General features: G+C 52.7%; 1 protein-coding gene across 2 annotated transcripts in view; it reads right to left on the bottom strand.

The window, feature by feature from the left end:
• Positions 1 to 12,983, bottom strand: part of CASZ1 (castor zinc finger 1) — a 211,974-nt gene that overhangs the window by 102,162 nt on the left and 96,829 nt on the right. Inside the window, exon 3 of one of the 2 annotated variants that reach the window (XM_076356421.1) lies at positions 12,062 to 12,147. In XM_076356421.1, the coding sequence (XP_076212536.1) occupies positions 12,062 to 12,065 (4 nt within the window). In that variant the 5' untranslated portion in view covers positions 12,066 to 12,147. The remainder of the gene's footprint in view (positions 1 to 12,061; positions 12,148 to 12,983) is intronic. The other variant, XM_076356422.1, reaches the window with a different exon arrangement.

Raw genomic sequence — 12,983 nt, 5'->3', positions numbered from 1 at the left:
CAGACATCGCATCCAACAGGGAAGGTACCTGGCACTGAAGAGCAGGCGCTCTGCCTGCAAAACCAGCAAATGCCACCCTGAGCCAGCCCAGAGCTGCCCCCACAAAGCCTCTGAGCCCCAGGGTGGCACATCAGGCACTGGAATGGCCTCCAGAGGCACTGGGAAACTGCTGCCCAAGGGCAGGTCCCAGGCTGGGCAAGACCCATTCCTGCAGAGCACGGGGCAAACGCAAAACAAAAAGGTGATTTCTGTCTAGAGGAGCTGCAAGCCAGCTTGTGTTCCTGCACACACATGCTTGGATGCAAACAAAAACACGAGGCGCATGTCATGGGTACACACACACGTTCACACATAAGTGTACAAACATGGGAGGTCCTGTGTATGGCTCCTGCAGCACACGGGCGTGATGCCTGCCTGGGCACCCAGGACAGGGCTGGATTGTCACAGATGTTTCAGCAGAGACTGTCCTGCTCTGGACATATGTGGAAGGCCTGATGCCATGGAGATGGCAAGTGGTTCTGGGTAGCGAGGAGCTGCTACCCTACTTACTCCCCAGGGTAATGACTCGCTCCACCAGCAACTGTGTCCTGAAACGGGCTGGGTCACACCAGCAGATGGGGAAAGGCTTTCAACGTGCAGCCCAGCAAGCAACAGAGATGGGACAGGCAGAGACACAGGCTGGATTTTACAGGACTCTGACGCTGTGGAATAGGGATGGTCTCCATAAATTCACCCTGGATTTGACCTGGCTTGGGCAGGAGTGAGAGGCAGAAAGGAGGGAAGGCAGAGGGAGCCTGGCATGTTATCCGCTCTGCTCTACCTGCCCCATCACAGGCAGAGGCTGTGTCAGCCCTGCTTCCATACGGGGCACTGAGGCAGGTACAGAGGGATGTTGGGGACTGTCCCCAAAGGAGCAGGCGGGATGGGCACTCATTCGTTAGAAGTGACAGCAGGGAAGTGAGGGGAGGTGATGGCGGAGGTAAGAAACGGGCAGCAAGAGCAGAGAAAGGAGACCCTGGACTGCATACAGTGGGGACTGACTGCGACCCCTCCTCGGGGATGTGACAGCAGCATCCCCACCACAGCAACAGGGAGGGAAGGCAAAGCATCCCCTTGTGCATGAGACACAGTGATGAGTGCATGCAGAGAGATGCCCATGATGCAGCATGCATGCATCCACGTGGACTAGCCCTGCTTGTGCAACGAGGCTGCCTGAACATCACCAGTGCTGACACAGGGGATATGCGAGCACGCACACAAGTGACTCTGAGCAAGCCCGGGTACGCGCCAACACTGCACGTGCACACGCGCCAGCACAGCACCGGCAGGGACATGTGTGCTGTGCACGAGGACACGTGTGCAGTGAAGTGGCACATGGACACCACTGTGAAGAGGCAGCAAAGACCCTGGAGAAAGCGTGGCTGCGGCCCCTCGGGAGCCCTGGCAGTAGGCCGGAGGGGGTGCGGGGAGCAGCGGCGGGCGGTAAGTGTGAGGCAGACGCAGCGATTGCATTACTGAAGGAGCCCGGGCTGGCAGTGCCGAGCTATCGTCCCTGTAATCCTGTTAGCCAGCAATCTCCATTCCGAAAGAGCTTCATTTCTTTGTGAATATTTGTAAACTAGATATCTAATGGAAAATTATAGGAAAATTATAGTGAAATTCATGACGAAGAAATCCGATTAGCCCTAATTCAATTATGCCATCTTAGCCCACACAGCACATTTCCCATTTTTTTCCCATAAATACCAATGCCAGGGGTCCGGGTAATCAAATAAAATTGAAAATCATCTTCCCATTAAATTCAATTAGCTGCAATTTCTAAAGCCTATCAGAGATTTTAATTACTAAATTATAAAATTCTCCAATGCTAAATTGAAACTAAAAAAATTGCACATCCTTGTATTTCAGAAGAAAAAAACCTAGCAGAAACCTTGAAAAATACCCTTCTCCTTCCATCAGCACCCACGTGAGCACGGGTCTGGGCAGGCTTCACCAGAGAAATGATTGTGGAGGGACATGAACCAGGCCTAGGGAAGAAGGTGGCTGCCTCTGAAGGAAAGCGCTTGGACATCAGCTGAGATTAAAACCTAAAATCCATCCCTAATTACAACTCAGTTGGGTTGAAAGAGGAAAGGGGAGAGGCTAGCGATCTCAGCAGCATCTTTGTTCCCTTTTCCCAGACGAGCTCCTCAGTTCTAGCTGGTTCTCTGCACCTCTGCGCTGCTCTGCCAGTGACTAGTGACAAGCCACCACGCTCCTCTAGCCAGCGTAACAGCCAAGACTCTCTAGGAGTTGAAACGAGTTTTGCCTGCAAATGGGCTCCGTGAGGCAGTCCCTCGAGTCTCTGTGTGCCAAACCCAGGGCAGGAGAGCTGGTGATGCCCAGAGGGAAGCAGGAGGGCAGATGCTAGCTTTGTGCTTCTGATAAAGCCTCTTGAATAATAGCCATGCAAGCCCGGTCCTGACACTGAATTAAGGGAAGCTGGAGCCCTCAGCAAACTGATTTAGCTTGAAGCACTACTTCAGCGAACACGTGGGATGTTCCAGAGGAGGGGGACGTGATCACCTTTCCCTGATAGCACAGGGAACTCTCTGAGTTCACAGAGGCACCAGGCAGGCAAGCCCATCCCTAAACTGTTCTTTATTCAACAACCAAACCAAGCAGGCAAATGGGGAACCAACAAAGCCTGTGCCTACAGATGCTCTCTTCCAGCCCTGCTTCTCTGGGGACCAACACGGCACAGCAACGTGTCGAGGGGCAATTAACTGTGTGAACAAGCAGTGGGAGGAGAACTGAAGCTCAGCTCTCCAGTTACAATACCTGACCCTCCACAAGGCAGCGAGTGAGGATTTTCTGACACCGCTTTTATGCCAGAGAGTGCTTTTGCGTGGTACCCTAAAGGGTTTATTCATGCGCTGACATAAACGAAGCCAGTTTCTAGCGCATTTCACAGCGTTAACTAGGTGCTCAGGTTGCCCCGAACCAGGCCGATACTCGGTTTAATTTACTGGGCGCCCGAAAGTTGCCAGCAGGGAGTTGCCCGCAAACAGAACAACAACAAAAAAGTTAATGATCTGGGCTTTTTCTTTAATAAATAGGCAAACTGGCTGAGCCGGATTGTTGGCTGGGATTCGTCTCCCCTTTATCACCCTGGAGCTTCTGTGACACATTCTCCAAATCATCAGCATTTTGCAATTTGAGGTCGTTACCAAATACTATTTTTTTGCCAAGGAAGGGAGAAAAATAAATTAATAATTAAGAAGCCCAAGCAGGGAGAGGCTGTGGGTTGGATGGCGCTGCCACCTCCGCGGGGATTGCTCAGGCACCTGGCAGCCCGCCCAGCGTGCACCTCGGTCGCCGGCTCACCCTGGAATGTGGTGCTGGCACCCAAGTGCTACTTGATTTTACTACGAATTAATCAAAGTCTCTTCTGCAAACGTCTAACACTAAATCACCACTGGCTGAGCTTCAAATGCAATTCCCCTGTTCCAGGGATTCAGTGCAAGGAGATTACCAGCTCCAGGTGAAAAGCTGAAGGGGGTTTCCTCTCTGCACATCTCCTGGTACTCCAAGGCATCAGCCTCTCCCAGCTGGAAGGAGAATAGATTTCCTGCTACTCTTCTCCCGCTCACAGCAGGTAACCGCACAGACGTTCAAGATATGCTGGGATAAATCTGTCTGTGCTGCCTGACTAGAGTGTACTTACACCAGAGAGGAATTTGACTTGACTGCGAGCCGATGCAGATGGCAGAGGACTGTATTTGTAGCATGTATGTGCCTGCGCCCCTATGTTTGCATAACTGTGGATGCATCTACACACACGAGGACATGCAGAGATGTGAACCTGCGAGATCCTGCATGGGTATGGCTGTCTACACGTTTGTGCACATGTATGTGCATAGCCTCGTGGCACCGTGTGGGCACGCGGCCACCCATGTGTACAGGGCTGTGCAGTCAGACGTTGCGTGGCTGTCCACAGCCAGGGGTACACAGACTTTCTCTGCGGGCGTTCTTGCCATGTCAATGTGTGCATGCCTCATTTGTCGCCGAACTTGCAGTACTGAGCACCCTCCTCATCCTGGCCGGCCCCCCAGAAGGCGGTGTGCTGCGGCTGATGCTCAGGATGGCAACAGCACACGTCCGCACACCGCTCTAGAGACACAGCACTGCCCTGAGCCATGGGTGAGTTGTATTCCCCTCTCCACACTTTGCCTGTCTCAGAGCCCTCTCGTATTTTCAGTGCTCACTAGACCGTGAATTCACCTTCATACCAGTTACAGGGTTATTTAGCTTCTCCTGACGCCAATAACCACCAAACTTTAACTGGCAGCTCAGCTTTCTCCCGGGAGACATGAAGCGCTCCTGTCTCACCTGCCCACGGTGCCCCTACCCACGGACACCCACTGGGAGCACAGGGGACAGATCCCTAAGCAGGACACAGTGCCTAGGGACATTGCTCACCCGCCAGCGACAGTCTCTTATCCCCACCCACATCTACACTGTGAGAAAGAGCAACAGAGCAGAAGAGTTAAAACCTGGATGGAGAGAGTGAAATAGAGGAGAGGGAGACAGAGAGAAAGAGAAAAGAAAAAGTGCGATAAAGCACAACAGTATAAACAGAAGAGGAAAACCCCACAAGACAACAGACAAAGGAGCAAGGAGGAAGGCAGGAAGAGCGCAGGGACATACTGTGGTTTTTTGCCCCTGCACACCCCACAAAGCAACAGTCTCCAGCACTTGACACTACAGCTCTCCCTGAAATCTTAGGGATCAACTAGACAGCCCCTATGCAGCAGCTGGACTAGCTGGGCGTGGGCTGGGACACTGCTGAGGAGTAATGAGGATGATCTGCCTGAATGGGAAACACGGTGCTCCCCACCGGGGTGCCCAAAGGCTGTGGGAGTGCAGAAAACCCCAAACGAGACAGTGATACCTCTGTGCAGGGCCATGCACAAGGAAGGTCAGCAACCTGTCCCTCTTACTGATCCCCTGTCACAAGGAAACCCTCTCTGCTCTCCTTCACTGGCCCAGAGCCACCTCTGCCACTCACCCTCCCATTGGCTTGGAGCCATCTTTGCCTGTTCCCCCTGCTGCAGACCTGTAAGGCACCTTTTTGCCAGCTTTCCCCTCCACTGCCACAGCACCCGTCTCTTGGCATCGTGTCTTTGGCCCAAGGCCTTGCTGCTCACTCCTGGCCACGTGGGCTTGCTCCCCGGTCTCCTGGGCTTTCCCATTCTGACTGAACATCTCCCAGCTAAAGCAAGTGCTGCAGCAACATTTCACTCTAAAACCAAGCATGTGCTGACAGCGAGTGGCATCCCCAGTAGCTCCTTCCTGGCCCCCAGGGCTGTGCACAGCCAGACGCAGCTGACGAGGTGCACAAGCCACTGCACAACTTGTGGTGCCTCTTCCCATCCGCGCTGCCCCCCGGGATCTGGCCCAAGCTGTGCCTGCAGCAATTCACCCTTCCACCCGTCCCACCGTGGCTGTCCCCACCCCCCGTCCCGCACAGCCCCTTGGAGCAGCTTGGCCCCCTATCCCAGGGGACAAAATCCCCCATCCTTTGGCCCAGGGATTTAATCTCTCTGCTGCTGTAACAGAGAGCTCCAAGTGGGTGCTTTGTTATCTTACCACAGCTGTGGTCCTGGGATAAAACTCAAACATGACTCCTCTTATCCACTGAGTGTGCAACAATACGTTCCCACAAGCACAGGGTGTGCACAGGCACAGGTCTGCACACATCAAACGGAATAGCATGGATCTGGGAAAGGAGTTGGGAGGGACAGAGCTGCTCTTGTCCCTGAGACACTTGTAGCTGTCCTCACCTAACACCAGAAACCGCAATACAGAAGGGACTGCAAGAACCCAAAGGGACGAGAACAGGAAGGACCGAAGCAGTAGCTCTGGCACAAGCTCATCACAGCCAAACACTTTCCCCTGTCCTCAAGCTTCCTTGGGACAGTTCCTACCGCTGGAGTTTCAGATGGATTCGCGTGGCCACCCTGCAAAGGCAGAGCTGGGGAAACACAGCAGAGACAGCCCCGTTGCCTCACCTGCCCCGGGAGCATACCCCAGCCTCCTGCTTTCCCCATATCGCCATTAAAAAAAAGCTCTGTGCAAACAATAGATCAATAGAGCCCCCGCCTCTTCGGAAGGAAAACAAACACCCGGATCACCACAAATTAGAGAATGTTTCGCTTCACTTCATCCAAACAGGCTGACAATTTTTTTGGGTTGTTGCCACGGCGACAGAATAACACAGCGTTCAGCCTGTTGCAGAACAATCAATTAAGTTAATGCCTCGGAGTGCCTGTTTACTCTTCCATTTAGGAGGTGCTGCTCTCACTCGCTCTCTTTCTCTCTTGCTTGTTTTAATATCTCATCCTTTGCTTCCTGCTCCTATTCCTTCTCTATTTAACCTAAAATAAAGTCCCTCCCCTCAACTACCTCCTGGCTTGTAAGGAGCCTCCCACTTTTCGGAATGATCACCTGGAGTAAAGTTTTTTTCCTCTCTCTGACTCCTGTCATTTCTCCTTTCTTCCTGGAAAAACAAAGAGAGACTGGGGATTTACCTTTACATTTCACGATACAGCCCTGTCCCCTCCTCCTGGTGGGCTCAGGAACTTGCAATGTTTCTAAACGTCAGCTCTAAACATCCCCAGGGCAGAGTGAGCCACCTTCTAAAGCAGCAGCAGGAGTAACTCTGCTTTTAACAAGATGATGTAACTCTTGAACTAAAGACCTATGAAGTGATCAGAAACCCTTCCACTATTGCTATTTTTTACACTGTGAGCCATAACCACAAATGAGGACCCATCTTGGGCTAAATGCTCTTTAAAAAGGAGAACTATAAAAGGGCCTCACAAGGGTCTAGGTCTCATCCTACGGTCCATGTCGAATGAAACTTCTAAATATGTGCTTAAATGACTTTGGCTTAAGCAAAACTCAAGCTGGTGCTCAAAGCATTTTGTTGAACTGAAGCCTACGCTAGGGTACTTTAAAGGGGGCACCATCACCAGAAGATTGTAGCAGATCCATCATTGCAGTCCTTTAAAATAAACAAATGCCAAAGCATCTCTTGCCTCTGGCCCTGACCACCAGCAGGATGCCAGGCCTTTAACAGACTCGCATGCTCTTGCCACTGATCTTGTGGGTTTATTTCCCGCCTCACAGTCAGTGTGAGCAGTGACACTTAGCTGTGTAGCTTCACTGCCTGTCTGCAGCCACTTTCCCATCCTTGCCCAGTGAGCAGAGATAACAGCCCTGGGTCTCCCCGCAGCCCTCCTGCAGACTCTGCAGCATGTTACAGGGTGCCGAAATCAGAGCTCTGCCATCCTGGGGGGGGGAAATAAGGTACCAGGGAGTGAAAGGATTTATCCAAGGCCAAGCCTGAGATATAATTCAGGGCTTCTGCCTCCTGATCTCTCTGCACCCTGGTGCCATCTTCCTCATGAGCACAATATTCCTATGCTTTTGCCTTTGAAACCCCAGGCAAATTGTCCACCTCCCTCACATCCTCATACACCAAAATTAAAGGAAAAGGCAAAGGCAAGCACGATGTGAAAACATGCAGATTCCATGATATTGTCTTCTCATCCTGCCACTAGCAACAAGTGCCTAAATGTAAAGTGTACATTAATTTGGTTTTGAACAGATGGAACAAAACTGTAGACAGAGCAGACAGGGGAGAGGGGGGCTCAGACACAAGGAACAATTACAGGAATAGGGTAAAATATGACATCTCCCCCCTGCTTCCCAAGCTGGATCCTTTTCAAAGGACTCTGTTCTCACAAGCTAACACTGCTACCCTGCTCGCTGGGGAGCGGCGAGGCCGGGTCTGTGCAGGCTGCAGGACAGCGCACTCCCTCTCCCCCTCCCCGAGAAGAAGTTGTCAGCAGAACCTGTTGGAGCAGGGGCTCGTTGACTGCTCCCTGTCCATTACAGCCCAGATTATAAGCATATTGCACAGTGCTCTCTGCACGGTGCTGGGGAAATCCAATACGCTGAAAGGTTAATGCAATCAATTAGGGTGACAAGGAAGTAGAGTAAAGCCTTCTGAGTAGATGAAAGGGAGAGAGAGATGGAGACAGAGAAAAGCAAAGAGAAGCAGGGGGGGAAGGAGCAAAGAAAGACGAGTGGGAGGAGGAGGAAGATGGTATACAGGGCTTGTGTTGTAGACCGCAGGGCGCTGGTGTGGCCAAGGGCATTGTCCTGCCCCAGCATGGATGGAGTGGTGTGATCCACAGGGACAAGGCAGGCCATGGATCCCCAAAGCAGCAGGTGGGCCAGGACTCCCCCTTCTTGGCTTCTCCTGCCCTCTCCCACAGAGTGCGGAGCCCTGCTCAAACCACAGCTGCCCAGGATGTCCTGTCGCCAGCCTGCTCCCTAATACCGTTCACTTGGAGGACTGGCAAAACTCTCCCTGCGTCTTTGCTGCCCAGAAGGGATGGAAGCAACTGCTTGGGTTTAGAGTTGCCGTGCAAGGCAAAGGATCTCAGCAAGCCATGGGGAAGCATAAGGGGAGGAGAAAGAGGGAACAGGAAGGACAGAGAGAACTTCCTCTGGCTGTTCATACACTCTGTGCACAGAGAAAGGTGAGGATGAACACGCTGCATCTCTCTGTAAACCTCCTAGCTAGACACTGGTCATCACCACCGGCCACTTGCCTGCACCTATCCCATGGTGTCGCGAGGAATTTTTCTTTTGGTCTGCCTGTGTGGGAGCTCAGCCCTGCCAGTCCTGGGAGCACCTGTAAAAGAGGTGAGATCTATTCTCTCTTTCTCTTCCTGCCTCCTTCCACGTGTGCCAACCTGGGCCGTCCGCAAGACCAGAGAACAAACCCCTGCCAAACCCCAGCTGCCGCAGGTTCACCTCTGAGACAGTTTGATGAGGATGCAGTGGCACTCAGCCCGCCAGCACAGCATGGAGATCCCAGTGTCATAACGTGCATCCTGCTGCTCCGCCCTGCAGGGCACAGGCCTCTCCCCGGGGCATTCAGCTCAGGGGAGAGCCCTGTCCTTCCCCTCCAGCCCCCCTGAGCCGCTGCAGGCTGGCTGAGCTCCTGCTCTCTGACCCCCCAAGCGGCGCAGTACTTCATTAACCTGGGCTGACAGGTCAGCCAGTGCAGCCCCTTCCTACCACGGCTCCTGCTCGCACACAGCTCGGCCTAGGAGAACGTGACACCAGCTCATTAGGACAAATTATTACTCTATAACCCCTGCCGCAATGTCCCTTAATATGCCTATTTAGCAAGAGACAAGTCCTGGTGGGCTCCTCGGCATTAAAACAACCTCACAAATCACCAGAGGCACAAGCATCATGATCTCTGCTTCCGGGGGCAGAGGACATGGCAGCTGTACCCTGGCTGGGTGCTGGAGGGGTGCAGAGTCCTGTGCTGTTCTGCCGCCAACAAAATGAAAGTCTTGGTGTTGCTGGGAGGGATGTTTTGCAGGCAAGGAGTTGCCATCTGACAGTGGCTCACCATGCAGCCAAACACGCGCCCAAGTTTCAGTACAACAAGGTGATGTTCCCCAGTTGAAATCCACTGCAAAAGTATTCTGGGATGCCTGTTCAAACTGCTGGGCCTGCTTCACTCTGCCTTATCCCTGCCTAACTCTGCCCTCCAGCACTGCCATCAGTGTCATGTTCCACATGAGACCTACAAGATTCAAATGTTTCCTCTGTTTCCCTGTGATATATGTGAAGTCAGTGCCTGTCTTCACAAATTCGTCCACAACACTAACCCTACTTGCCAGCTCCTTGCAGGTTAACCAGCAAAGCCAGAGAGCAAGTTTGGAAGCTGACGCTGTTGGCAGGCACTGTGTGCTGCCTCCCTGCGTAAAGCCATGCTAAATTTCAGGGGAGTAAGCCCATTGCACATGAAAGCAGACGACTTGCACCTTGCGGGAAGAACAGGACTGCAGGCTGTCTGGGGCTAATCCAGAGATTACAGAACCTCCGCAATTTTGGGCACAGTGAGTGAGATATCACAGGGGAAGACAGAAACGCAGGCAAACGTCAGAGGAAGGCTGCTACTGAACAGGAACAGGGAGCATGAGGAAATCAACCTCCAGCCTGACCTGTAGGAGAGGGAAAGGGAGAAAGAAAACAGTGATTCATATAACAGCGCCAAAGAGGGGAGAGAGAGAGGAGGGGCAGCAGTGCTGTACCAGGCAGGAGAGAGTGAGGAAGAAAAGTAATGGAAAGAAGAAAGAGAAGAAAGTGTGAAAAGTGTGTGATGCTGGGCACAGAGGAGGGCAGAATGAGAGCAAATGGACAGAGAAATGAGGGACCTGAGAGAAAGAGAGAGAGGGAGGGCAGGAGGAAAAGGAGGAGAAAAGAGCAAGAATAGCCACGCAGCAAGGAGCACGCGGGCGAGGCAGAGCGCTGTAACCAGGGTTGTGAAGCATGAAAAGGGAAGAATCTGCCTGTTCCTTTCAGCGCTCGGAGCATGGCGCTCGGTGGTGACCTACACTGTGCCCGGCTGTGATCACGTTTTCAGGGCCACTGCCTGCCGATCCCAAACAATGATGGGGAGCCTTTGAAGTCAGAGAAAGAAGCCGCAATGTGAACTGGGGACTTTCTTTTTTTTTCTTTTTTTTTTCCCCCCTTTTTTTTAAGGGCCGGGGGAAGGAGGGAGGAAAAGGAAGGGCTAAAGTGGTGGGGGGAAGGTTGGGGGAGAGGTTGCAAGGACAAAACAGAGAGTTGCTCTCGGCGGGGTGCCCCGAAATGAGAGAGACAAAAAGAAAACAAACAGTTTATGAGTAGGGCACATGCTGCCTGTGTCTGCATGCCCCGCGCTGCTGGCCCCCCGTGCTCCCAGGGAGGCTTCTGTTCCCCAGCAATGATGGATGGACGCATAGGGCCATTCAGGCCTGCCATGTTACAGCAGCGGTATTTACATAACACTGGCCTTCCACCGGTCACCTCTGACACTGCCCAGCCCGGCTTGGGGCCCCCTCCCGCCCCAGCCAGCCTGGGCCCCTCTGATACCGCTTGGACTCAGCCTATGAGCTCCCTGACGCTGGGGCTCAGGGGTCCCCACTGCTGCAGGGATGCTCTGAGCGCAGACGCACCGCAGCAACTGTGTCACCTCTGAGGTGACGTCCCACGGGGCAGAGTGCTCCCCACCCTCCCCACCACCACTGCCTCTTGTGTCCTGGCCTGGTCTCAGACTTGCCTTGGTGCCTGGGGAGGGAGAAGAGCAATGAGAGAGGCTAGACTTGGCGGCGCTGGAGAGACGCAGGGAAGAGAGTGGGAACTCTTTGGGTGACACACAGGGGAGCTCCGTGGACTCGGCATGGCAGGGACTTCTCAGTGACCATCACCTGAGGTGGCATAGGGACTCTCCTACCCAGCACATGGAGACAAGGCCTTTAAGAGAGGCAATCAGCTTTCATTTCCCTGGGCTCTAGGCCTCTAACTCTTATCAGGCACGGACTAAGTGGCCATCCAGCTCTAGGAGACTGCAAAGTTGGGGTTTTTTTGCAGTAACACAGACCGTGAGGGTCTAGGTAAAGGGAAAACCCAGAAAAGTCAGGATTCTGCTGGAGACACAGAGATGCTTCCATCCTACCAGCACAGTGCTGCAGTCTGAATAGATAAAAATGTGCCAGAGAAGGAGAGCATGCATATCACCATCTTAAATTATGTGAACTCAGCTCAGCAAAACTTCACAGTAGATGGAGACTGCATCCTATTCAGTGAAAGGACCTTATCCATCTCCCACCAGCCCACATGGATGAAGATAAAGCGGTACCCTCCTCACCAAAGCCCTTACACATTTTTTATCTGTAAAGATAGAGGCAGTAGAGAAGATACTGAGGAAAACCCACAGTGACAAAACCAGGTGCCCAGAACAACTGGTGTACAAAGACAAAGGCAGGATTAGGACACACATAAGCCATGTCTGCATTAGACCTTCTTCCGTTTTCATCTCTCTTTATAACTAACAACGGTCCAACCCCAGAAGTTCTAGTGCAGACACAGCCACAGTGAGCAGGTCATAAAGTGTGAGAGACACGCAGAGGAAAAGAGAACCCAGGAGGGTGTAGTGACATACCCATTGCAGTCTGAAGTCTCTCCTACCTTTCGGAGATTTCAAGGCCTGGTTTCTTGCCTCGTTTTTAGCTCTAAATTCACTTCATCCTAGAGAGGGAAGAGAAAGGATCCAGTTAATACACAGGGCACACCTGACCAAGAGCCAAGGCACGGACACTCACAAAAGCTGGGTGAGAACCCAGCTGCAAGCGGGGCCAGCATAGGGCATTCAGACTTCGTACGGGAACAAAGTGCTTTCCTGCTTCTGGCTGCACCATGCAGTGCCATGCACATCACGAGATACACAGCACTCCTGCACTTCGCTGTGCATGAGACTCCTAACAAGGGCTGGGAATAATTTAGCATAGAGACAGCAGCTATTACTGGCCTGAATCCTGCTTCCCAGGTACCACAGACAGACCTTGTGCTGGTCTGCACCATACTTTGCCCACACATCCAAGGGTGCCTTCTGCTCCATGCCAAATTATTCCCTTTCCAATCTTCCCATTTCCTCTCCTGACCCCTCTTTCCCAGAGGTTCATCAGTGTGCGAGGTTCATCAGTGTGCTAATGCTGAGGCCTCCCTTGCACACCAATGGGGCACAAGATGACGGGGTGCAGGACTGGGTCCCAAGGCACTGAACCCCCTTATCCACTCATCTGTGCGTCTTCCTTCCTGGAGAATGCAGAGCGAGGAGGAAAGAGAAAAGGGACAGGGGAAAAAAAGTCACAGCAAAACACATGAAAAGTAAATTGAATTATTTAAAACCATATGTTCCAAAAATGTGACAGAGCATAAAAGCCATGCCGTGAGACTTCCGGAGGGGGTTATCCTGCACAGGCAGGGTGGGAGGAGAGCTCGTGGGAGGGGGAGAACTGCTCCACAGCCAGCCAGCCAGCCAGGGACTTCCTTCTCCCAGAGCCAGAAGGTGGCAGGGAGCACGG

This window comes from Aptenodytes patagonicus, chromosome 19 (assembly GCF_965638725.1).
Source record: "Aptenodytes patagonicus chromosome 19, bAptPat1.pri.cur, whole genome shotgun sequence".
NCBI lineage: Eukaryota > Metazoa > Chordata > Aves > Sphenisciformes > Spheniscidae > Aptenodytes > Aptenodytes patagonicus.
Note: the sequence above shows the minus strand (reverse complement) of the source record. Positions and strands in the feature narration are given on the sequence as shown.